We start from the raw sequence: 24,833 nt of genomic DNA on the forward strand, positions 1-24,833 counted from the left end.
CTTGAAAACAAGCTCTTATTCTTTAAATGGAAATGGTTACGCCAAATTAAAAGTCAGATTTAAAAAAATCCTTAGGCAGGGCCTTCTCTAGCATACCTGCAGCTTAGCCAGTTGCAGCCATGGACCACCTACTTGCTCAACCCTTCTGTGACTTCAGGGCAGCTCAGCCAGTCACTGCTATGATATCCCTGATTGTATTCCATTCGTGAACAACAAGCATTAAGATATTGTGGGGGCGGGGAGATGTGACTCCTACTAGCCTAACCCTAAATACCATGGTCGTGGAAAGTACCATCAAGGCACAGCTGACTTATGGTGACCCCTTAGGGTTTTCAGAGCAATAGATATCCAGTGGTGGTTTGCTATTGCCTGCCTCTGCATCATGACCTTGGACTTCCTTGGAGTCTCCAACCCAAATACTAACTAGGACTGACCCTGCTTAGCTTCCGAGATGAGATCAGGCTAGCCTTGGCCATCCAGAACAGGGCCTAGCTACCATATACCTGCCCAAATGAAAGCACCTTACAAAGCTTCATAAAGATAATGATGGTCATCAGATGTCACAGAAGGGTTGAACAAGCAACTAGCTAAGCTCCAGATATCCTAGAGAAGGCCCTGCCTAAGAATTTTGTTGTTGTTTTTTAATCTGACTTTTAATTTGGCGTAACCAAATTCACCTGATAAAGGTCAGGAAATTAGGATTCCTGAGAAGCCCTCCCCCTTCACAGACATCCACAGACACAATGACAAACTATGCTTGAACCTTGGAAGTCCTTGGTTTCATAAGCCCTTGTTCCTCTTGCACATGGAAAATGAACAGTTCTGCATTCCCAAGGAATAACAGTTTCTCAAGCCACTCAAAATGTATGAAACAACAGGCTATATTATGTTGTCTTGTCTACAAATTAGGATTCCAAAACAGGATTAAACTGTGGTCTTGGACTATTGGGTTTCTATAAAAGAGAACAAGCTTGCTTCATACAATTCTGAAAAACAACAACAAATGAACAAAACATGGTTTGTTGGGCACGAAGAAGCATTCAATTCCTGAGTTACACACAAGTGGAGGAAAGGGGAGGAATGGATGACCTTAAGAAATTCAAGGCTTGTTCCCATAATGATGGGCGTGGACTCCTATTGGTGCTGGCACAGCCCTTCCCAGTCACCAGGTAAACAGTCGCCACCTCCTCACTTCCAGGATATAACAAATCCTCAGAAGAGTTAGAGGTACATTCTTGAAAGGAGATTCTCTCAGGTAATATATCAGATTCCCTGGGCTGGGCTAATCTATAGCGACCTCCCCACTCTCTTTTCCTTGAGCCTACAGCAGGGGGTTCCCATCATGGCACCCACTGACCCCTTTTCTGGTTCCTGCCAAGTGTTTTTAGAAATTGTTGGATTAAAGTGGTTTCAGAATTCAAGCGAGCCCCCAGTTAGCCTTTCATTTACATTTTGAAAATGCTCCACGTACGCCTAACTTTAGATGTCATTCAAAAACCTTACTGTTTACAGCTACGCAGAAGGCAGGAACGCATAACAGCCCCATATGTTCACTGAATGTATGGGGAGGCAGAGTGGGCAAAAGTACACTGCCCCCGCCCCGTGTGATCACCTGGTTGTCTGCAAGGTGGACTGTGCAGAGGAAGTAGCCATGGGAAGTCTTCCCTCCCTGTGATCAGCAGCTTTCCAAAACTAGTGCCACTGGTCATGGGGAAGGGATGTAGATATCGCCACTTCCTCTGCACTGTCACACCTTGCAGATGACCAGATGGTTGTCCAGGGGCAGAGCCAGCATGCTTGTGCCTGCTCTCCCTCCCTGTATGTTCAGTGAACACATGGAACTGTCATGTGTACCAGTCTAGTGGCAGCTGCCATTCAGGAGTGCAGTGAGTTGCTTTCCTATCTAGCTGCCACCGGAACTCCCCAAGTCCTGCTGCCCTCTACAAACTTCCTGCCACTGGTGATCAGTTTAAATAATTTCAATTTAAATATGCAGTAATTAAAATTCATAAAGCCATTGCAATTACAGATATTGTGGTCACTTATAATTTTTGTGTTGTTATGGGATACAAAATGGCTAATAATTTATATTTATTCTTGATAAAGGGGAGCGGATTTTATGATGTCTACTTTCTCTGTCCTCTTGCCTGTGCATATTTGATCTTCCATAAAGGTGAAATCTGATGCTGTGTCAAACAGTTTCATGCTCTAGACAGTTCATGAACAGGCTTTTCTAACATGTAGCTCCAGGTAAATGCGCACAGGACCAGGCTGCATATGTGCTAGCAGGATCACACAGCCAACAAGTCATTCCACACTTAGTCATAATAGCTGCCTCTTGTATGAGATATCTCCTGGGTTTCTGACTGCTGTTAGTAGGGAACCTGATATCACTTCTCATGCACTTGTTCTACTTCTGTTTTTCCTTCTCACTGTGCTTTCCTTTTATATCAGTTGACACTCCACCTCATGCTCAGAGAGGGCAGTGTGGCTAAATTACATGACAGTGTGGGCATGAAGCATTCCGAATCATGTTCTGCCCAAGCTAAGTAGATGGCTATTTCTTTAATCTGCTCTCTTTTTCTTTAGAATGACGTGGAAACTCTTTGACGTCGTGCTCGTTCCGAAATAAAGCTCTGAACATATTAAACAATTGAGAATAATGGAGAACAACAATTACGGATGTCATAATATATGATGGAATGTCGGCGATCCAGTATTTTGACTTGGTTTGCCAAGGTGAGCGTGCTTGGTATGAATAAACAGTAAGGATTAATTTTAAATCAAAATGTAGCCCAATATGACAACCTAACATCTTTTCTTAAAATAATTATTTTGTAATGCCTGCACCGTGTACATGCAGAAAGTGCTCTTAAAACAGGGGTTCCTTCCCAGTTTTTTAGGCAAAATGGGTCCTCCCCTATAAGCGTATGAACATGTACTCGACAGAGCCATGACAAACAGTGCACTATACAGGCACATTAATTAAGGAGACAGGATTGCCTGTTGGTCAGTTCTCTGTTGAACATCTGCTATCATGAGCAGGTTGCATTCACACTTCAGACGTCTTCCAGTGCAGTCCTAAGCAGACTTACAGCCTTCAAAGTCCACTAGGGTTGCCAACCTCCAGGTACTAGTCAAAATTCGGCTGCAAGTGCTACTCAGGAGTTTAGAATTCAAGGTGCAAGCACCAGCAAAAGTAAACCTAAAATAAGGTAACTACAATACAAAATTGCTCTTAAAATGTATATTAAAGGTAATTACTAACAGGCACAACCTTGGTTGAGCAAACAGGAAATTTACAAAAGGTTCAAAGTGAATTCAATATAACAGCATACAAGCTTTACACAAAGATAAATATAGGCAAAAGTGCTCAATGCATATCATAATTTCAAGTCCATGCATGTAGATTGCAAAATTCAAGCAACGGAGACAAGACGTGGTGCAATGGAAATCCGGTATAAATCCATTTCATATGAAACTTTTCCAAGCTCTTAGTCCTTCAGTGCTAAGTTCATTCAATATATGAAGGAGTGTGCCTTCCTTGTATACATGGACGGCAAAGTAACAAGATGTTGAAAAAGCAGTCTTTCACTTCCTCCTTTTACTATAATTCTTTCCTGTTCAGGAAGACGAGCTGTTCCCAAGTTTTTAAATCAGGACATGGTAATGGGATAAAGTCAGAACACTAGCACAAGAGAAGCAGTGGGCTTTCAATGGACTATATGTGGTTGCATGTGAAGACAGAGAAGCAGGTTGGTAGGGCAGTAGGATATACTGAAAACAGTGAGGCATGGTACTAGGCAAGGAGATGGGATTAGCACTAAAATGGAAGGAATGGACAGGGGCCAGAAACATTGAGCTGAAGGAGGAAAAAACTTTCTCTTCTTTGCATCATTATTCTTTCATCGCCATCTGTTATCCCCATGTTAGTGGCTCCTCCCCTATTCCATGTTTTAAGTTTCCCTCTTTCTTCTGTCTTCTTTCCCCTTCATTTCTTTCCTCTTTCCTTGCTTGCTGGATTAGTGTGTCAGCAGTGGCATGCTATTGCGTGATGTAGCAGTTAGAATGCTGGATGAGGAGCAGGGCTCAAACTCCTACTTGCAGGGTGACTTTGGGCCACCAATTACTGCTATTGTAAATGCCCTCAATATTTCTCTTGATTACAATGGAATTTTACATAATTACATCTCTCCCTTGTATGTCCTGCATTTCACAGCCCTGTGTACAACTCATTTTTCATAACTTTACAGATTGCCCTAATAAGGATCTACCACGTAACCTATCGAAGTGGGCTCTAGCCCATGAAAGCTTGTTAGAATTAAAGCTTGTTAGTCTTTTAGATGCCACTAAGTTGCTGCTTTTATTTACAAGAAGGATGCCATCATACGTAAATAAACTACGCGTGTGAAACTCTACCATAAGTTATCAGTCACCAAAGGGCGTTTGTCTCTTACCCCCTCAACGAAATATCCAAAAATACAAGCCTGAAGGTGGAAAGAAGCATAGATCTATGGTGGCTGCATGCCAACCTGAATGCATAAATTCATGCTCAGTTTACTAGTAAGAATGGCATACAAATTACAGTGCTTGTGGGTCCTTAATCATTTGTAAGTGGCCTTACATTCTTCCAAAAATATTTAAGCACTGTCAGGGTCCCAAAAGAGTTGCCTGTGCCTTGAGTAACTGTGTCAGTTTTAAAAAGTACTATTATTTTAACTAATGATGGGAAGCATGTAGCAGAAATAATCATGTACAGCAGCCATCCTGAAAATTCCTTGGAGTGATCACTCTAAGAGACTGCAATTCAGGAGTAATGATTTCCTTCAAATCTCTCACCCCCCCAAACAACAACAACAACAACAAGGGAACAGCAGAAGAATATAACAGAATAGCAGGATCTGAGGATCAGGTAAATGCTGATTTACCAGAAACAGCATATGCTATTTCAGTAACAATGCACAATCCAATTTATCCAAGAGGACATTTTGCTAGCCCTTACAATTTTATAGGGACCCATATTTCCCATCTGGATCTGGTGCCCTAGATAGACTAATGGAGTTCCACTGAAGACATCATTCAGTTGTCATGCCACCCACACAGGTCCCATCACCCTATGTATTCTGGAACTGTCACGCCATTCCACATCTCATCATTCCACCCTGAATACAGTCACTGCACTCTTATTCTTCTATTTAGTGTCAATCTACGTTGCCAGTTTCATTTCTACTGTTTTCAACCATAATTCCAGAAGTGGCAATTATTTTTAATGGTTATTCAGACTTGTTCCCTATACTTGTTTCTTTTTTCTCCATGTTTAAGCCCCATAACTCTTACCTAGAGCCCACATTTCAGACAACCTGTACTCTTTCTGTCCTTGTCTCCTAACCATGAATGTGAAAACCAGTTTCCCTCGCTTCTCTGAAGCTCTCATCCCTTGACCCCAGATCATAACCCCCAGTTTAAGCAGCCTGGCTATCTTGATCTGTGAGCTACCTCATCCTATTTCAATCTCTTACCCCCAGGACCCACATTCCTTTCGGAAAAGTCCGCTATGCCATGCTGCCCCACACCATGCCTGCAAGATGACATTCAGTATTTAGTTAGGTAAAGTTATAATCTTTACTTACAGCCCATTCCGGAGGTTGGGGCTGAAAGTGGTCTGGAGGCAGTGTGACCCCGCCACCAGCATAAGTGGGCTCTTATCACAGAATAAGAGGCACTTACACTGGTGGTGGGGGCAGTTCTGTTGGTGCCTGGACGCCGCAGAGCTGCACATTGCTCCTCCAATGCCAGTCTCTCCAGGACCTAAATCCTGGAAGAGAAATGTGGCGCTGGTGTGAGGGGCGGAGCTGACAGTAGTCAGCTTCCAAAGCACCTCCAGTTCGGGAACGCCCCCTTGAACAACAGTGTTGCTGCACCAGGTTTTTCCTGGTGTAGCATCGCTGTTTTCAATGGGGGCGGGGGAGCCCCATTTTCTTTTTTAGCCTTTTAAAGGTGTAGGGTGGTGTAGTGGTTAAGAGTGGTGGAGTCTGATCTGGACAAACGGGTTTGATACCCCACTCCTCCACGAGTGGCGGAGGCTAATCTGGTGAACTGGATTTGTTTCCCTACTCCTACACCTGAAGCCAGCTGGGTAACCTTGGGCCAGTCACACTCTCTCAGCCTCATCTACCTCACAGGGTGTCTGCTGTGGGGAGGGGAAGGGGAGGTGATTGTAAGCAGGTTTGAGTCATCCTTAAGTGGTGGAGAAAATCGGCATATAAAAACCAACTCTTCTTCTTTGGAGGTGCCATGACGGAGCCTCAGCTATGGCATCCCCGTCCGCCACAAGGCTCAGGAATGGGCTGTTAGTCACTGAATCTGGATTAGTATTTGCACTCACGCCAATAAACACATACTGAAAGGGTGGGAAAAGGACACACCCTTTCACTCTTCTAAGTAGGAGGTTGGCAACAGTGATTTAAAAAGGTGTTAAGGACTATCCCATTCCCTTCAAGAAGTGTTGTTTGTACCCTCAGACTATCCCTATATCCATTTATGTGTTCCCTTTTGATTCTCCAGCCCTCAGTCTGAGGGCTCAAATTTATACATTTGGCAAAATCTTTTGTTTTCTAGAACTTCAGCCTGCTAGTAGGGATGCTATACATAGTAGCAGTACTATATATGTAAAAAAATATACATGTTATAAACATGCATATTTTATATAACATTTAATATAAATATATATATATATATATAAAGATATTTTACACACATACATATATGTATCTTGGGCCTAGCTGACCGGCTCATCCAAGGCCACAAGGCACCAGCCATGGTTTAACAGCCAAGGATACACTGAAACAAGTGACAAGAATGCCCATTGAGAACAATGGGAACTCTCTAAAGGACCATTAACTATACTGACAGCCTCGAATGCCAGCTGACTATGTGTTCCCATTTTATTTGCACCTTTGCAGTTCTTCAAGTCATTTCAATAGCATTTAATCAATTAATAGGGTTGTCAGGTCCCTCTTCGCCACCGGTGGGAGGTTTTTGGTGTGGAGCCTGAGGAGGGCGGGGATTGGGGAGGGACTTCAGTGCTACAGAGTCCAATTGCCAAGCGGCCATTTTCTCCAGGTGACTTGATTTCTATTGGCTGGAGATCAGTTGTAATAGCAGGAGATCTCCAGCTACCACCTGGAAGTTGGCAACCCTATCAATTAATCAAGTCATTTCAATAGCATTTAATTAGCATTCCTGGCTCCTATTATATCAACTGAGCCTTCAGAGAGCCCCTCCTGTGGTTTCCAATGGACAGGCTTGTCCTTTTAATACATCCGGAGCCAGGGCCATTTGGACGCACATCCTTTGACCACACCTAAGCTCTGTACCTGGAAACAGGAAGGGAAAACAAATATTGAGCTCAGACGCTACAACCTGCAGTAAGGTTCCCTCCGGGGGGGGGGGGGGCTTGTTAAACTGAACCTTCACCTTGAACTGCCAGCTTTGGACGTGCCTGGGTTTGTTTCCACAGGGGGAGCACACAGCCTCCCACCTGTCTCTTGCACGGAGCCCAGGAAGAGATTCTCTATCTATGCATGGGAGGTTTTGCCTTGGATTTGCTGCTCTCCAGATGCACATTTTCCCCAACCGAATTCCCAAAACTCCGCATGGGGGCTTATTGGGCGAAAACGCACGGTCGCTTTAGCCTCCTTTATTCCCTGTTTCGGCCAGGATCGAATGCAGGTTCGGCGAAACGCATGGGCTCGATCCTGGCTGAAACAGGGAATACAGGGGGCTAAAGCGACCGTGCGTTTTCATTGTTGTGTTTGGAGAATTTGGATGGGGGGGGGGAAACGTGCATTTTGAGAGCACCAAATTCAAGGCAAAACCTCCCCTGCATAATTGGCCAATGTCTTGCCTGTCTAAGGAGCCTTGTGCCCTTCGGTTGCCAATGGCCGTTTATGCACGGGAGGTTTTGCCTTGGGTTCGCCGCTCTCTAGAGGCACGTTTCCCCCATCCAAATGTTCAAAACTCATCAACAAGCCCCCGTAAAGAGTGGTGATTTGGAGGGCGGCAACGCACAACCAGAGAGGGGATGTGCTAAAACGAATGACAAGTCAGCCCATTGGAAGCAAAGGGAGAGGATGCACAGCCCATTGAAGATAATGGGAGAAGAGATTGTCGGTTGACTTGCATTGACCAGAGAGCAGCAAACCCAAAGCAGAACCTCCCGTGCATTTCCTTTATATATATGTGTGTGTGTGTGTGTGTGTGTGTGTGTGTATATAACAAAACAAAACAAACAAATACAATAATAATAATATAAAAAAATAAAAAAAGGAAAATACAAAAGAGTATATATACTTATTGGTGCATTCGTGGTTACAAAATTATAAGATCCAAAAAGATACCCCTTCGACCCTCCACCCACCTTACAAAAGCGACCCACCACCCGACTTCCGAAGAAGTGTCTGTAACAGTTTTAAAAACATCTATTAACAGTAAAAATATATATAAAAAATATTAAAACTGGTTTCTATAACTCACTAATCAAAGTAGTAAAATCCATTTTTGCCCGTTTATCCCGATATGCGCCGGCCTTTGCCCTCCCGTGCATTTCCCAGCGCTTTGCTGCCACGCAGCCCCCACCCCCCTACTCCCCCCCGTCCCTCCAAACGACCTTCTCCTCGACCCTCCTTGACGAGGAAGCCGCGCTCCCTTCGGGACTCTTCCCCCCCCGCCAGCCTGCCCCCTTTCCCCAGTCCTTTCTCCTCCCCCCCCCCCACCCGCGAACCCAAGGAGCCGGTTTGCCGGGGGACGCCAACGGGGAAGGCGTGACAACCAGGAGGAGGAGGAGGAGGAGGAGGTGGGGGGGGGCAGAGCCAGCCAGCCAGCGGGGAGAGGAGGAGGAGGAGGAGGAGGAGGAGGAGGAGGGGACGAGCGGCCGGAGCGGCCTGCCCTGCCCCTCACCGCCCCATTGGGCGGGCGCGCCGGGGAGAGCGGCGGCGGCGTCGTCGTCGCACGTAGCCTCCTCAAGATGGCCGCCTCTCCCGAGCGACCTGCGGAGGCGGCTGCGGTGGGCTCGGCGGCGCGGAGGCCGCGCTGAGGAGACGGGCGGCCGGCTGGCTGGCTCCGTGCGCCCTGCGGCGGCGAGGGCCGATCCGGTGGGCCGCTGCGGCTGTGGACGCGCCCACCATGCGGCGGGGCTAGAGCCCGAGGCTTCCACCGCCAGTAATGATGTTAGCTGAGGTGAGGGGCCGGAGGGGGGGGAGAGAAGCCGCCGTCTGGCCCTGCGGAGCCCCGGCGATGGCCCGCCTCCCGGCTGGGGACTCCGCTCTGAGAGGGGGCCGGCTGCCCCGGAGGCCTCTCAGCCTTGCAGGCCCCTTGGCCCGGCCGCCTTCCGGTGGGCGAGGAGCGCCCAGCTAGCCGGGCTGCGTTGGCTTCCGGCTGGTCCCCCTGGAGTTGTGGCTTCCCTGCCTCTCGCTTCTCTGGGCGGCGGCGGGCAGGCCCGGAGGGTGTGTGTGTGTGTGTGTTTTCGCCAGGGCGTCCACGGGATCATTGGGCTGACGCCTGTCCCGAGACGACGAGCCTGCCTGCCCCTGGTTAAGGCCTTTTTGATAGTTCAATGGGACCCTTTTAAAGGATATTCTTTGCTCTGATCCCATATCTATGCTTGGTATTAATTTTACATTGGGTACTGATTTAATAATGTTGGATAGGATCGGAACGGGTTAATTAAAACATTATTGGGATTAGTGAGTTCCGTTAGCAAAAGTTTATACAGTTTATTTTTAGATGGGAGAGGGGGAAGTCGTTTTATTGTTAAATTAGTAATATTACTTGTGGTTTTTTTAAATCACTACTATTATTTCCATCCTTCCGAGGTCGGCTTTACCCCAGCTTGCTGGGGGTAAAGGGAAGATGACTGGGGAAGGCACTGGCAAACCCACCCTGTAAACAAAGTCTGCCTAGTAAACATCGGGATGTCCTTCCTTTCCTTCCTTTTATCCCTTAGAAGCTCCTTGATCAATTGATCTTGAGCAGCATATATCTCTTGTTGGAGGGATATAAGGACTGAAACAAATCTTGCCACTGACAATGTAGCCTTGGGGTCCCTATCACTTAGTAAAAAAGGCATTGTGTCAGTCACAAAGGCATTGGATTTGTATATTAAAAGGGGGGAAATATAGTGCGATCGAAGTTCCTCGTAAAAGCGGCATTCCAAAAGGGCATGGGCTAATGAGTCAATAGAGCCAGAAGAGCCAGAAGAGCAAGGGCAGATCCTGTCTGAGTATGGTATATTCAGAATTCTGCCCTGCATTACCGTAGAAGGGTTAGCATTCAATCTAGCCAAGCAAAAAGCTCTACAGAGACGAGGAATTGTCAGATAATATGTATAGGCAGGCAGACCACGTGGAGGGGGTATTCCGAAGAACTGGGATGAACAGACACGACGAGCACGAAAAGTAGTGCTGTTATAGTCGAGCTCTTTAATGCGCTTTTTAATTTTGGCAAAAGCTTCAGTTTTCCCAAGATCTGATAACATATCCTGCGAGAAACCCAACAACGCCAGTTTCTCATCTAAGATTTTTTGCCATGAGGATTTAAAAGGGTCATTCTTCAGAGAAGCTAGGAACCCCTCAGTGCTAAAGCACAGTTTAAGGTGTAGTTTAAAGGCGGCCAACCACGCCCTAGCTTCAAGTGACATTTGGCCAAACTCGGAACGAAGAGTAACGCCAGCAACACATCGAGGGGCATTTAGGAGTTTTCGTAAGAACTGAAGCAGTGGATGATCTATAGATTCATTGATGACTGTAATCCAGATGGCAACACCGAAGAGGATAATTGGGGTAATTTTCAGATTAAAAACCTGAATAGCCCCTGGAATATATTTGCCACCTTTGGCGTGAAAAAAATTGACAATAGCACCAACCCCAGGTTTAATTTTGTTGGACACTGCTTTTTGATGGGCATTCCAATTTAGGTTATGGGAAAACAGAATGCCAAGGTAAACAAACTCCTTGACTTGGTCAACCTCAAAGCCATGTAATACCCAGCAAATAGGAGGCATTTTTCTCCTCTTAGTGAAGATCATAATCTTAGATTTATGATGGTTTATTTTAAGACCTTCCCTAGAGCAGTACTCAGAAAAAGTTTGCAAAGATCTTTTCAAACCAATTCTTGTGCGGGACAGGAGAACTGCATCGTCAGCATAGAGTAGAATCGGGGTGGAATGGCTTGCAAGCTTTGGGGGGTGGCAAAACTCTGAGAAATTGGTTGCCATATCATTCAGGTATAGATTAAACAAGAGAGGAGCAAGGAGGCAACCTTGTCTAACTCCCTTGACCAGCTCAAAGGGCTCGGTTAGTTCTCCTTGGTTGCCACAGTGAACCTGAGCTGTGAGGTCGGTTTGAAATTGCTGAATAAGCCATAGTAACCTCCTATCCATAGTAGAATGTGATAGTTTCAACCATAGCCTCTCCCTCGGGATGGTATCAAAAGCTCCCTTAAGATCCATAAAACCCGCATAAAGGGTGCCATTTCTGGGGGAGGAATATTTCTCGGCTAGATGGGAGAGCACTAAACAGTGGTCCGTGACAGACCAACGCCTTCTAAAGCCAATCTGTTCCCAGCCAAGGATGTCATTACTCTCAACCCAGTCCAACAGCCTCTTTAATAAGTAGGAGGAATATAATTTGCCTAAGCAAGACAAAAGGCTGATTGGACGATAACAGCTTGGGTCAGAGCGCTGACCCTTTTTAAAGATTGGGACGATAATAGTATGTCTCCAAGATTTTGGAATAGCTCCTGAGGCATTAATTTGTGTGAATACAGGAGCAAGAATGTTGGCCCACCATTTGCTGTTGACTTTAAAAAGTTCGTAGGGAATTAGAACATCGGGATGTGACGTCTCCCCATGGGTCAGGAATGACCTGGTGCTTGCACAGGGGACCTTTACCTTTACTATTATTTTTACTATTGGATATTGTTTCGATGTGGATATGTTAAATGAAAAACAATTAAAAAAAAAATTTTTTTTAAAGGCCTTTTTGATAGGAGGTTGCCTCCGCGTGCAGAGCTCAGCTTGGATATTCTGTGCCTTCTCTTAGAAGAATGTGGGTTTCTTTCCCTCCACCCCATCCTTCAACGCTGGGGCAGCTTTGTGTGACAGAGCTGAGAGACGGGCACTCCTGGTTCCAGCTCCTAAATGCTTCATTGTGTGCCATTCAGCAGTTTCCTTATCAGCCTCAGTTTTAGGGAGGAAGGGCCAAATGATGGACAGATGTCAATGGGGTGTGTGTGGAAGGGCCAAATGATTGGCAGATGTCAATGGGGTGTTTTTCCTCCAGAGTTCTCTTATTGCAAAAACGTGGGAAACCAGCGTAAATTGTTAAGAGGAGGTGTGACACGGGGCGGGGGGGGGGGAGTCAGACATCTGGTAGTTTCTCAGCCCATCTAAATGATCTGTATTTCATACTGTTTGGAAGCTGGCTTTGTGATTGCGTGTTGCTGCTATGCTTTGGTACAAAGAGTGATTGCTGTGGCGCTCCAAGTCAGAGCAGTCCCATCTTCTGGGCATGGAGTAGGGGTCACTGGGTGTGTGTGGGGGAAGTAGTTGTGAAATTCCTGCATTATGCAAGGGGTTGGATTAGATGACCCTGGTGGTGGTCCCTTCCAAGTCTATGATTCTGTCTATTCAGTGCTACACAGTAGTGGACGCAAGACTGGTCCGTGTAGTGTTCACAATGGAGGGAAGTGGGCAGTGGGGTTGATACTGGGACTGGTGCTGTTTTAATTTGTTTTAATTTGTTCATAAATGATTTGGTATTGGGGGTGAGCTGTGCAGTAACCCAAGTTTGCAGATGATACCAAATTATTCAGGTCGGAGGAAACCAAGGCAGATTGCGAAGAGCTACAGGAGGATCTCTCTAAATTGGATGAGTGGGCAATAATGTGGCAAATGAAGTACAGTGTGTGTAAGGAACCAAAAAAAAAATCCTAATTTTAAATTTATACTGATGGATTCTGAAATGGCTGAGACTGAAAGAGAACTGGGGTTGTTGTGGAAAGTGTGATGAAAATGTCAACCCAGTGTGCAGCAGCAGTGGAAAAGGCAAAGTCCATGCTAGGAATTATTAGGAAAGGCGCTGAAAATAAAACATTAAATATTATAATGCCCTTGTATAAAGCTATGGTCTGGTCTCACTTGTAATACTGTGTGTAGTTCTGGTTGCTGTACCTCAATAAGGATGTTTATTTATTTACAAAATTTATAGCCCACTTTTCTGCCCTTATTGGATCTACCAAGGAAGCTAATAGAGTACGACCATGTTGTGTAAAAAAAAAAAAAAACACCACCCCCTTTTTAAACAATTACAATCAAACTAAAATATAAATACAAAAAACATAAATCAGTTAAAACAGAGGAAGGAAGGATCACTGAGGGAATGCCAGATGCAGCAAATAAGTCATCACCCACTGGTGGAAGATGGCAGTAGAAGGGGACAGGCAAGTTCCAGAATTCTGGTGTCATGCCCAAGAAAGCCTTCTCTTGAGTTGCCAGCTGCCTAATCTCAGAAGGTGGGGGTACCCAAAGTAGGGCCTTGGAAAATGATCATAGCAGTTGGGTAGGTGGTCCTTTAGATACGCTGGTCCCAAGCCATATAGGGCTTTAAAGGTCAATACCAGCACTTTGAATTGTGCCTGGTAACAAATTGGGAGCCAGTGTACATGAGCCAAGACTGGAGTGATATGGTCCACACTTTTCAAGGGCAGGCCCTCATAGAGTGCATTGCAGTAATCTAACCTAGATGTACCCAGGGCACGCACTACAGTGTCCAGATCTTTTCAACGCAGGAAAGGCTGCAGCTGGCTAACCAGTTGAAGCTGAAAAAAGGCATTTCTGGCATTGCTGCCACCTGCTTATCCAGGAGTAGGCCTGGGTCCAAGAACACCCCCAAATTATGAACCTATTCCTTCAAGGGGAGTGCAACCTCATCTAGAACAGGTGACATCTTAAGTCCTGGGTCAGACCTTCTGCTCACCAGTAACCCTTCTGCTTGATTTAAGCTTTTCAGTCTAGAAGAACGATGGTGTGGGGAGACTTGGTAGAGGTTTCTAAAATTACGTATGGGGTGGACAAAATGGATAGAGGGAGGTTTTTCTTCCTCTCCCATAATACTAGAACTTGGAGGCACCCAAATGAATTGTTGGAAATTAGGACAGATGAAAGGAAATGTCTGTTTAGCCACAAGCTCAGACCGTTTTGAAAGGGGGTTAGACAGATTCATGGAGGAGAGGTCTGTCAGTGGCTACTAGCCATGGTGACTGAAGGAAGCCTTTATATACATAGTCAGCAGACCTCAGAATATCGCACTGCTGGGAGGGAGCAGCAGCAGAAGGTACTGGCCTCTAGGTCCTTTTAGTTTGGCATTCTAGGACAACTCTTTAGCTGCTGTGTGAAACAGTGTACTCAACTCAGGCTCTTTTTATGTTCTAGATAATCATCCTTTCTTGTGCAGTGGTCAGATAGGTGTGTCTGGGAAGTCCATGCATAAGACATGACAGCTACAGCCTTTCCTCACTGCTACCCCAGCAGCTGGCACACTGTCTCATAGCTGAGGGGTTTAATTTAGGCTTCATGACTAATAGCCAGTGATAGAGATAGGCGAGCACCTAAACTTGCCTGTTCATCTTTTAAATAATCTATGGCCCTTGCTGCATATCCTCAATTGCACACTTTATGTCACTGGAATAATTTTCAAGTGTTAAAAATGCAGTTATTTCAAAGCAGCTTTTTTGTTGTTGTTGCTGGTTCTTTGTTGTCTTGGATTACTTGAAACCGTCTTACTTCCAGTTGTTTAATTAACTGCAGGTACTGATGCTGTTATATAATGTATGATTAACTTTGTGGTGTGGTGATAGCCTGCCTGTAGTGCTAGTGCCTTGGTCCTGAAGCTAATTGATCTGTAATATATTGTATGTATGGAATTGCCTTATATTGAGTTTGCCCATTTGTACAGCTGTCCCATTAGTGCCTCTGAATTGCAATGGCTTTGAAGGGTCTCAGGCAGAGATCTTTTCCCTTACCCTGCTACTGTAAGAAAAATTGAACTGGAGATGGTGGGAATTAAACCTGGGAGTACACATGTTAAGTATGTGCTCTTCCTCTGTGTTTATGGCCCTCCCCTTAATAATGGCAGATTTATAAGTTACATTTGTGATAAGGGTGCTCCTTCCACGATATTGCACAAGTAATGTTTGAATCAGGAAACTGTATGGCAAGCCTATGATGAGGTCAGTTCCTGCCAAGATACAACAGGGAACTTTGAAAGGTTGTTTGCTTTTTCAGTAACAAAGCTAGTACAAAGAAAGTATTCTATGTAGAAAGGGCTGTGAGCAATGTATAGAATGCTATTGTATTCAGAGTATTTTGCATTCACTATCTTGATCATCCTTACAATGATCCTGTAAGGGAAGTCAGTATTTATTATTGTACTTCTGAAACTATACGTAGTGAGTTCGTTGCACATGCATGCTTGTAGCTATATTGAAAGATACAGATTCTTCCTATGATTCCTATTTATGCTGCAAGCAGCTATTTATTTATCTGTTGATTTACCTTATAGCTTGGCTTTCCTGCTGAGACTCAAGGCAGGCTACAGAATATGAAATGATGCAGTCACATAACGTAAGACAATCAATGAACAATGCAATAGGACCTAAAAGATCACCTGCTTTGAGAGAAAGTTGAGTAGGAAAAAAAGATAAGTTTGCAGTGTTCAGTAGTTGTAATACTTAACTACGTTCTCAAAATGTGTATGCTTCTTCTGAGAGACTGAAAACTTGGATGTGATAAGGTTAAATATGCTCTTTTTGTTCTGATCTGCCAGTTTTGTTTTGTTCAGATATGCACATTCCAGAATAAAAGGTGCCAGGCAGTACTAGTGGATTTCAACATCAGAGGAAACTGAGATGTTTTATACAGTGAGCACCTATTCATATTTGTGCACTGCTAGCAGTTTACAGAGACAAAAGCAAGAATGGCATACAGGCTATGTGATACCATATATACTCGCATATAAGCCGAGTTTTTTAGCCATGATTTTTGGCTTAAAAAACTCACCTCGGCTTATACTCGGGTCAATACAGTAATTCGCGGTAGGCGGCAGTTTCTCCGGAGCCACGCTGAATCTCCTGCCGGGCCCTCTCCCAGCTCGCTCCCGCCGTCCAGCTGATGGTCGGGCTGTCCCGCCTTCCCCCCCACCTGATCGCTCCTTCTGCGCGGTGGCGGCGGTTTCTTCCCCCCCACCCACCCCGATCACGCCTTCTGCTGGGCGGCAGTGGCGGCGGTTTCTTCCCACCCCACCGCGCCTTCTGCTGGGCAGCGGCGGCGGTGGTTTCTTCCCCCCACCCCCCCTCACCCGGGCCGGTCCTCCCGCTTGCCAGCTGATTCGCGGGCCTTGTCCTCCCGCTCTGAAATGGCGGCCGTCATTTTAGAGCGCAGCATCGCTGCCTCTCCAGGTGAGTAGGGGGTTCAGGGGCTCTTCCCCCTCCCCCCCTTGGATGGCACTGGGGTCGGGGTGGGTCATGAGGGCCTGGGAGGCCGGGCGGGAGGGCAACCTGGGGCAGGGGCGAGATCGTCCTGGCGCTCTAAAATGGCGGCCGCCATTTTAGAGCGCAGCATTTCTGACCCTCGGCTTATACTCGGGTCAATTAAAAATTCTTTTTTCTGGCCTCAAATTTGGTGCCTCGGCTTATACTCGGGTCGGCTTATACGTGAGTATATACGGTAGTCTTTATTGACTTTGCTGCTTTGAAAGATTTTTCTAAATAAATGTGATCTAATTTGCCATAAACTGGAAATAAGTTCTGACTATCAATACTAGTTTAATAATTCAAAAAGTCTTATACCACAGTTTTACTATAGCATTTATGTGAAGGGTGGTTTTTTTTGTCGTCAAGTCGCAGCTGATTTATGGCAACCCCATAGGGTTTTCAAGGCGAGCCACATTCAGAGGTAGCTTGGCCATTGCCTGCCAACATGTCACACCTCTGGTAATCCTTGTAGGTCTCCCATCCAAATACTTGCCAGAGTTGAGGCTGAGAATGTGTGACTGGGCCAAGGTCACCCAGCAAGTTTCCAATGCAGAGTGGGGACTCGAACCTGGGTTTGCCAAATCTAGTCAAACACTATTTTTTGTTGTAAAAATGGAGTCACGGAGTCTGAAAGAACCCCAGTAGATTGTCTAGTCCAACCAACTGCTCTGAGTGAAATATCTTGAATCTAAAGCAAGAGAAGCCTCTGCAACTTTTTTTTTTTTTAAGAAGAGACCTGCTGGTCAATCATATTAGTTGCCAGTCTGTTGCAGTATTCTACCCACAGTGGTCATCCAGATGCTCCACAACAAGGGGCACAGAAGCCAAAGCTTTTAAATAAATACAATAAAGCTACGTCTTGTTGCTGATCCCCAGATATTGTCATTCAGAGGTATACTGCCATTCTAAACATGGAAATCCCATTTAGCCATCATTGCTAATAGTTATTGATGGATATTTCCTCTGGTACTTATTTAATTCTATTAAAACCATCTAAACATTGTGTGAAGAAGAGCCAATGTGGTTTAGGGGTTAAGAGCAGTGGACTCTAATCTGGAGAACCTGGTTTGATTCCCCACTCCTCCACATAAGCAGCAGACTCTAATCTGGTGAACTGGATTGGTTTCCCAACTCCTACAAATGAAGCCTGTTGGGTCACCTTGGGATAGTCATGGTTTTCTCTGAACTCTCTCAGCTCCACCTACCTCACAAGTTGTCTGTTGTGGGGAGAGGAAGTTGTTTGTCAGTGGCGCTGCTGTGTGGGTTGATAACGGAAGAGTCAATCCTGCAGGTATGTGGATCATAGGCCATGGAGGGCTTTAAAGGTGAGAACTATTGAATTTAATTTAGAAATAAACCAATACTCAGCGTAGAGTTCACAAAGCTGGCATCATACATGCTGAGTAGCTAGCCTCTGCTGTGATTTGCACTGGTTGAAGACTCTGAATTGTCTTGAACAGAAGGCCCCTGTATGGTGAGATACAATAGTCTATTGACATGTTGCATGGATCACTGTGTCAAGGCTTACTGAGTCCAAGAAGGGAGACAGCCTCCAAACTAGATGTAATTGATAGAAGGCACTTCTTTTACCTCAGCCTATTTCTCTAGTAAAGAGCGGAGTCTAAAACTGCCTCTAGGGTCTTAACTGAATCCGACAGCACACACTTACTCCATCAAGGGTGGGCAGCAAATCCCCATCAAGGCCCCAGCTTTGCTAACCAGCATCAACTCTGTCTTGTCTTAATTAAGAAGGAGAAGAATTGGTTTTTATATGCCGACTTTCTCTACCACTTAAGGAGACTCAAATCAGCTTACAATCACCTTCCCTTCCTCTCCCCACAACAGACACCCTGTGAGGTAGGTGGGGCTGAGAGAGCTCTAACAGAGCTGTAACTTGCCCAAAGTCACCCAGCTGACTTCGTGTGTAGGAGTGGTGAAACATATCTAGTTCACCAGATTAGCCTTTGCCGCTCATGTGGAGGAGCGGGGAATCAAACCCAGTTCTCCAGATCAGAGTCCACCGCTCCAAACCACCGCTCTTAATCACTACACCACGCTGGCTTTTGCCTGTTCTACCTTAAGCTTTTGCCTGTTCCACCTTAGCCACTGCACTCATATACTGGATAGAGTGGACAGAGACAACTGCTTCTGGAGGCTTACATTACAAAACGTGTAGGTTGTCATGAGCATATTGATCTGTATTAACTTCATATGTCTCTGAGTGTTAGTAGCAATCTACTTTTTAGCTGTCCGGTTTATAGAAATACCTGTGTTTGTTCTGGATACTGAAATTACAAGGATACTTTTATTGTTCTCAAGGAGAAGCCATGCTGTTGCTGCTGGACAAAGAAGAAACAACATTATTGACAGTGTGTGTGTGTTGCTATTTTTAGGTTGCTGTTTATAGAGGGAATTTACAAAATGCATTCTTATGCTCCAATTTCTTACTTTGTAATCAGGTACCGTACTTAATTATAGTTCTTATATTTTTATCATTTTGGAAATAGCAGTTGTGTGATATTCCGGTGTGGGAACACTATACTTTCAAGCCAAATATTTCTGTTTAAAGTGCAATTCAACTGGAGTTAAACTAAAATTAGTTAATCTTAAAAAAGATAAAATATGGGGGGAGACACTATTAGTGTGGTGAAGTGGTTAGAGTGCTTGTGAAACTTACTGTGTGACCTTGGGCCATCCATTCTGTCTGACTCTAACTGACCTCACAGGGTTTTTGTGAGGATAAATAGAGGAGGGGAGATCCTTGATGAAATCATGAGATAGGTTTATACTAAATGTTCTAAAAGCACTCAGAACTGAAATGTCTTCAGTTGTGCTTTAAAGATTAAAAGTGAGGAACACCAACAAGAGATTGGAGAGAGCAAGTTCCACATTGCAGTTCATTCTTTCTGGTAGGGTTTGAGGCTAGAGAACCTGCTGGTTTGATTTGCAGAGGCAATCTGTCAAAGTTGCTTGTAAACATGGCCATTATAAGAAGTATACACATTGGTTGATTCTATGAGATGGTAGACAGAATTGTAGCATCAGTCTTAGTCCCTGTGATGCTGCCTTTTACCCTCATGCTCTTTACTGTTCCAAATCAATCTAGGATGACGCTGAGTCAGCAGTGTGTTCTACGCTTGCTAGATTGACAAAACAATGACAGTTGCATCATGTCAAACACGAGAAGGTATGATCAAGATCATTCAAATAATTGTAATGGATGAGTGTGTTAAGTGACATCAAGTTGCTTTTGACTTATGAATTAATGACCTCCAAAACGTTCAATTGTTAACAGCCTTGCTCATGTCTTGCAAACTGAGGGGCCATGGCTCCTTGCTTAAGTCAGTCTATCTCACGTTTAGTCTTCCTCTTTTCGTTCTGCCTTCACCTTTTCCTAGCATTATTATCTTTCCCAATGAGTCTTATATTCTCATAATGTGACCAAAGTATGATAGTCTCAGTTTGATTATTTTAGCTTCTAGGGAGAATTCAGGCTTGATTTGATTTAGAACCCACTTATTTGTCATTTTGTCATCCAACACCACATTTGAAATGGATCAATTTTCTTCCTGTCATCTTTTTTCATTGTTCAACTTTCACACCCATACATAGTAATGTGCAATGTTATAGTATGAGTTATCTTGATCTTGGCTGATAGTGATGCATCCTTAAGAATCTTTTCTAGCTCCTTCATAGCTTCCCTTCCCAGTTTCAATCTCCTTTGGATTTCTTGGTTGCAGTCTCCGTTTAATAATTTCCTTTTATTCATCATCCACCTTAAAGTTTTATAATTCCACAGTAGTCATTACTTTTGTCTTCTGGATGTTCAGCTGTAATCCTGCTTTGGCACTTTCTACTTTAACCAGCAGTAGTCGTTTCAAGTTTTTGCTGTTTTCTGCCAGTAATGTGGTATCATCTGCATGTTTTCACTCCACCTTCATCTAAATGTAATCCAGTTTTCCCCATGATATGTTCTGTATACAGATTGCAGAGGTAGGGAGATAAAATACATCATTGTCTGACACTTTTGCCACTTGGAAACCTTTTGCTAATTGGAGGAAGCCTTTTGTCGAGGGTATAGATCGCACATCAAAACAATCAGATGTTGTAGTAATGTTTCAAAATAACACACTTCTTAAAACCTACTTATTAGTCATTAAAATAGCTCATAATGTCCAGACTCATAAGACATGAATGTTCAATTAATGCATAGCATTATATCACTCAAATAATTTGCTGTGTTCAGCTGTAGGTTCTGTGGTCACCTTGTGGGTGCCTCTTTTAATTTCTGTAATGGCATAGGGTTTCTTGTAATGAGCCTAATATGTTGCCAAAATGCTGCTGTTTTTTAACTTTATAAACAGCTGGAGGTTTATGCTCACATAGAACTGTAACGTTAACTCTCCTGTAATATCTGCTTCCACACAAAATGTACTGGAATAGAATTATAGTGAAATGAGGATGGAGTCGTACTTGTCACACAGTCCATTCCTGAGGCTAAAGGACAAAAGTCCTTAGGAGGCCAGCAAGGGGCTGCGTCGGCGTTCAGCCCCCCTGCGCCCATACCACTTATGCCGCCCAGGGTGGCACGGGCACTGGTGGGGGGGCGCCTCCCCCCCCCGCTGCCCGGGGATGCTGGCACAGCCTTGTGCTGGTGTCCAGATGGAACACTTCTGTGTGCCGTCCTCCTGGGGCCATTCTTGGGGCGTTCCTGTGCCAGGCCAGGGGAGGAGTCGCCTTAGGCGGCCTCCTAAGCCTTTTTGGCCCAGGAACACCGCCTTTCCCTTTCCTGGAGATACGCCACCTTTTGAGGTTGCATATCCCTGTGTAACCCAATGGAGCAGTTGCACTGGTTTTCAGGGAAGGGGAAGGTTTCAGCCTCAGTGGTGGGGGGAACCTCCCCCTCAGGAATGGGCTGTAATTGAATCAAATATAAAAATTGTTTGTTTATTCTTGCAATTAAAAGGAAGGCACAGTAAACTAAAAGATCCTCAGCGTGGCCAACTAAACAGATTGATCAACAGGAAGATCAAGGACCAACCGTCCTATGATATCATACAGAATAAATTCCTTGAAATGGTTGTTGTTTTCCTTCACAATGACCAGACTGCTTAACATGGAGGTGCATAGTCTACTTCTTGACCTTCTTCATGACAGTCAGCATTGAACTGCATAGAATGGAGAGGTTAATTAGAGAGATTGTACCTCTTTTAGAAGCCCAGCCTCAAAGTCTGAAAAGGAGTTGTAAATAGTTGAGATAACTTGTTGTGCCAGGTTGAGGGCAGAGCTATTATCTTTTGATGTAGGTTTAATTACATTGGTGAATTTATATACAGTATGCTTAGAATACATTATTTTACCTTCCCTAGAATTTGTGTGTGCAAATTGCATCTTTGCAGTCTAGACAGCTTACTCAGAGACAGACCAGTTACATGAAGAGAATAAATCAAGGCTTTTACTAGTGCACCACATCTTGTCACAGCACAATTAAGTGGTTACAAAGGTGATGATGACAAAAATCACTGTATTTCATAGTCTGAGTAACTACTTTAATGGTAACACATTTCCCTATACGTTAGTCACCTGTACTTTTTTTCCAGTTACTTTATGATATCTGTCTCCTGTGGGTTTATACACACACACAAAGAACAGAAATTTGTCAGTAAGTTTTAAACAACGCTTTCAGTAAGAAATGGGTTATTTGCATAGCACAGTAAAATTATTTTATTAATTACATTTTGTTACATGATTATAGTAAAGTCTGTTTGGTTTCTATCCAGTAATCTCCCTCTTGGTACCATTTGGTTGAACAGTGAAATTTTCCTGACATGTTTGACTTGCATCCTTTGTGTTCTTGTGTCTTGGACCTTGGATGGTACATCTCAAAGCATTACATTCTTTGCAGACAACCGCTTGGTCAAGAACCTGCAAATTAAGATGTAAATGTTTGTAAATGTTGAGGCAAACCTTCAACTAGTCTTTTTCTGTTTTTTCAGGGGGGAAATATAAATTTTTGGAAAAATTGAAATATGTGCAGTTTTTTTAATAAGTGTAAACTGCTGTAACACCATAAAAGTCATAGTTCATAATGTAGGATACACTTGTATTATTAGGTTTATTGATGGATTTTAAAAATACAAATGACTTGGAGGTTTGTTTGTTTTGCAGTAAGTTTTTTTTCCAGTGCTCCCCAAAATTTCCAGTTTGTCTGTCATAGAAATTGAAATAGAAGTCCTCAGGAAAGCACAACAAAAGGTGTGTTTTCCCCCAGCCCTTCATATCTCTGTCTATAAATCAGTACAGCAATTGTGTTACAAATTATTGAATGTATCCATTGCCTGTGGAGACTTAGTATAGAATCTCAGATTAGGCTTTCCTTATGTTCCTTACTTTCATCATTGTGAATTGAAATGTCTGGGTAGTTTTTGCTAGACCTTTGGAATTTTGACAAGTTCTAAAGGTCATGTCATATCATTCCTAGTTGATTTCCTTGTGTCTTTACATTTCTTAGCAGTGTGCCTATGGCTGCCAGTTTCCTTATGAGTGCATTATTGTTTTTTATTTTGTGAGTTGCCTCCAGCAGCTCTGGAGAGGCAGGATACGTATGTTCTAAACCAATACTAGTCATCCTTCCAGATTCACAAACTGGAGAAAGGAGACATAGCCTCCTCTCCCAAAATACTGGAATTGGAGAGCATCCAGTGAAACTGATGGACAGTTGTCTCAGGTTAGACAAAAAAGAGAACTTGACACACATCTTGTGAACATGACGACAACTATTTTAGATGGCTACTAGCTTAGAGGACTATAAAACAAGTTACATACAATTTAACAGGGTATCAGGAAAAAATTGAGCAAGTATGGACTAAAACTTCCCCATTACTTCTACAGATGTAAATCTAAGTGTTCTGTCTGTTTTTTGCATGCAGCCTCACTAGCTCTCATCTTAGCCTGTCTTTTGCACTCTAGAATTAATGTTTTTGCTAATAATAATAAATTGAATTAGATTTGTTAATCTCATTTACAGTCTGATTCAACTCCTGTTAGCTGAAATATTCTGACAGTTACCTAGTCATATATCTCGCCTGTTCAAATTTTTTTTGTTAATGAATTTTTCAGATCTCCATTGAAGTGTGTGTGAGGGAAGCTTGATCTTGTAAGAATTTGGGCTTGTTCCAGTATATCACATGAGCTAGAAGCCTGCCTTATAAAACTCAGTTTCTTATGATTCTAGACGGACTCTGGGGGATAGCAAAAGGGACCTTGTAAGATTAAGTCCAGCCATTTCCATCCAAGAGGTTTTATTCAAACGTTCAGTCTTAAGTTATTTACTAGAAATCATATTCAATTAGTTGTCCAGTTTCTGAAGAGTTGCTGTTAGGGTGTGCTTGCACATGTTTTCAGGGTCTTCTCCAATATTTCTCTTTGACGGATTGCAGCCATTATTAAACTCGAAACTATCCTTTTGTCAGGAAAACTAAATGAAAATCTGCCCTCTCCCAAATAGTTCTCAGTTGTCTACTCCTGATCTCTAGTTAAGCCCCCTCTCTTTATTGTTCTTTTTCCCACAGGCTAACTTAAAATTTGTTTTCTAAATGGATGTTATGACAAACAATACTTGGCTTTTAATAATTATATTGCTGTTAAACAGGAGGGCATTTCAGTGGCACTCTTTCTGTCCCCTAGGCCTGATATCCAGTAAGTAGCGTGGTCCTACTTTTTATGTGTTCTTAGAGATCTTTCAATGTTTTGTGCTTTAGTGGTATCTGTGATGACATCATTGTTTCTACAACAATGTGCTATTAAGGTGATAAAACAAGGTTGATGTCACACAGTAAACACCATAATAGATAATATAAACTGGAGTTAGCATTTAGTAGGCCAGCATAATTTAGAGCATTATAATGCTTGATAATACTTAATGCTGTTCACTCTAAATGAACTTCTTGTTAAAATTTATTAAACTTCTTAGCTTGTTGGCATCAAATGTTTTTATGCTGAAGAAAAGCAGTTTGAAATTTCAGCTGCTTTAGTTTAGCATTTGGGACATAAGCAAAATTAGATCATTGTTGGAAAGCAGCCACATGGAAATTGTATAAGACTTTATAATCTTGAGCTCACCTTTATCAAGGCATCTTGTCAGGTTTTCTTGCAAAGAACACTTAGCCTAAGTACACTTACGAATTGCTTCATGTGTTACAGCAGCTGTGCAGTTGCTTCTGAAAACACTTCTGCTATAATGTATG

At 43.7% G+C, this 24,833-nt stretch overlaps 1 protein-coding gene across 3 annotated transcripts in view; it reads left to right on the forward strand.

The window, feature by feature from the left end:
• Window positions 1-9,156: 9,156 nt before the first annotated feature.
• The window catches only part of SNX13 (sorting nexin 13), an 85,654-nt gene continuing 69,977 nt past the window's right edge, over window positions 9,157-24,833 (forward strand). For all 3 annotated transcript variants that reach the window (XM_056857335.1, XM_056857338.1, XM_056857336.1), the window contains exon 1: window positions 9,157-9,237. In XM_056857335.1, the coding sequence (XP_056713313.1) occupies window positions 9,223-9,237 (15 nt within the window). In that variant the 5' untranslated portion in view covers window positions 9,157-9,222. The remainder of the gene's footprint in view (window positions 9,238-24,833) is intronic.

The sequence above is a fragment of the Euleptes europaea genome, chromosome 11 (assembly GCF_029931775.1).
Source record: "Euleptes europaea isolate rEulEur1 chromosome 11, rEulEur1.hap1, whole genome shotgun sequence".
Classification (NCBI taxonomy): Eukaryota; Metazoa; Chordata; class Lepidosauria; order Squamata; family Sphaerodactylidae; genus Euleptes; species Euleptes europaea.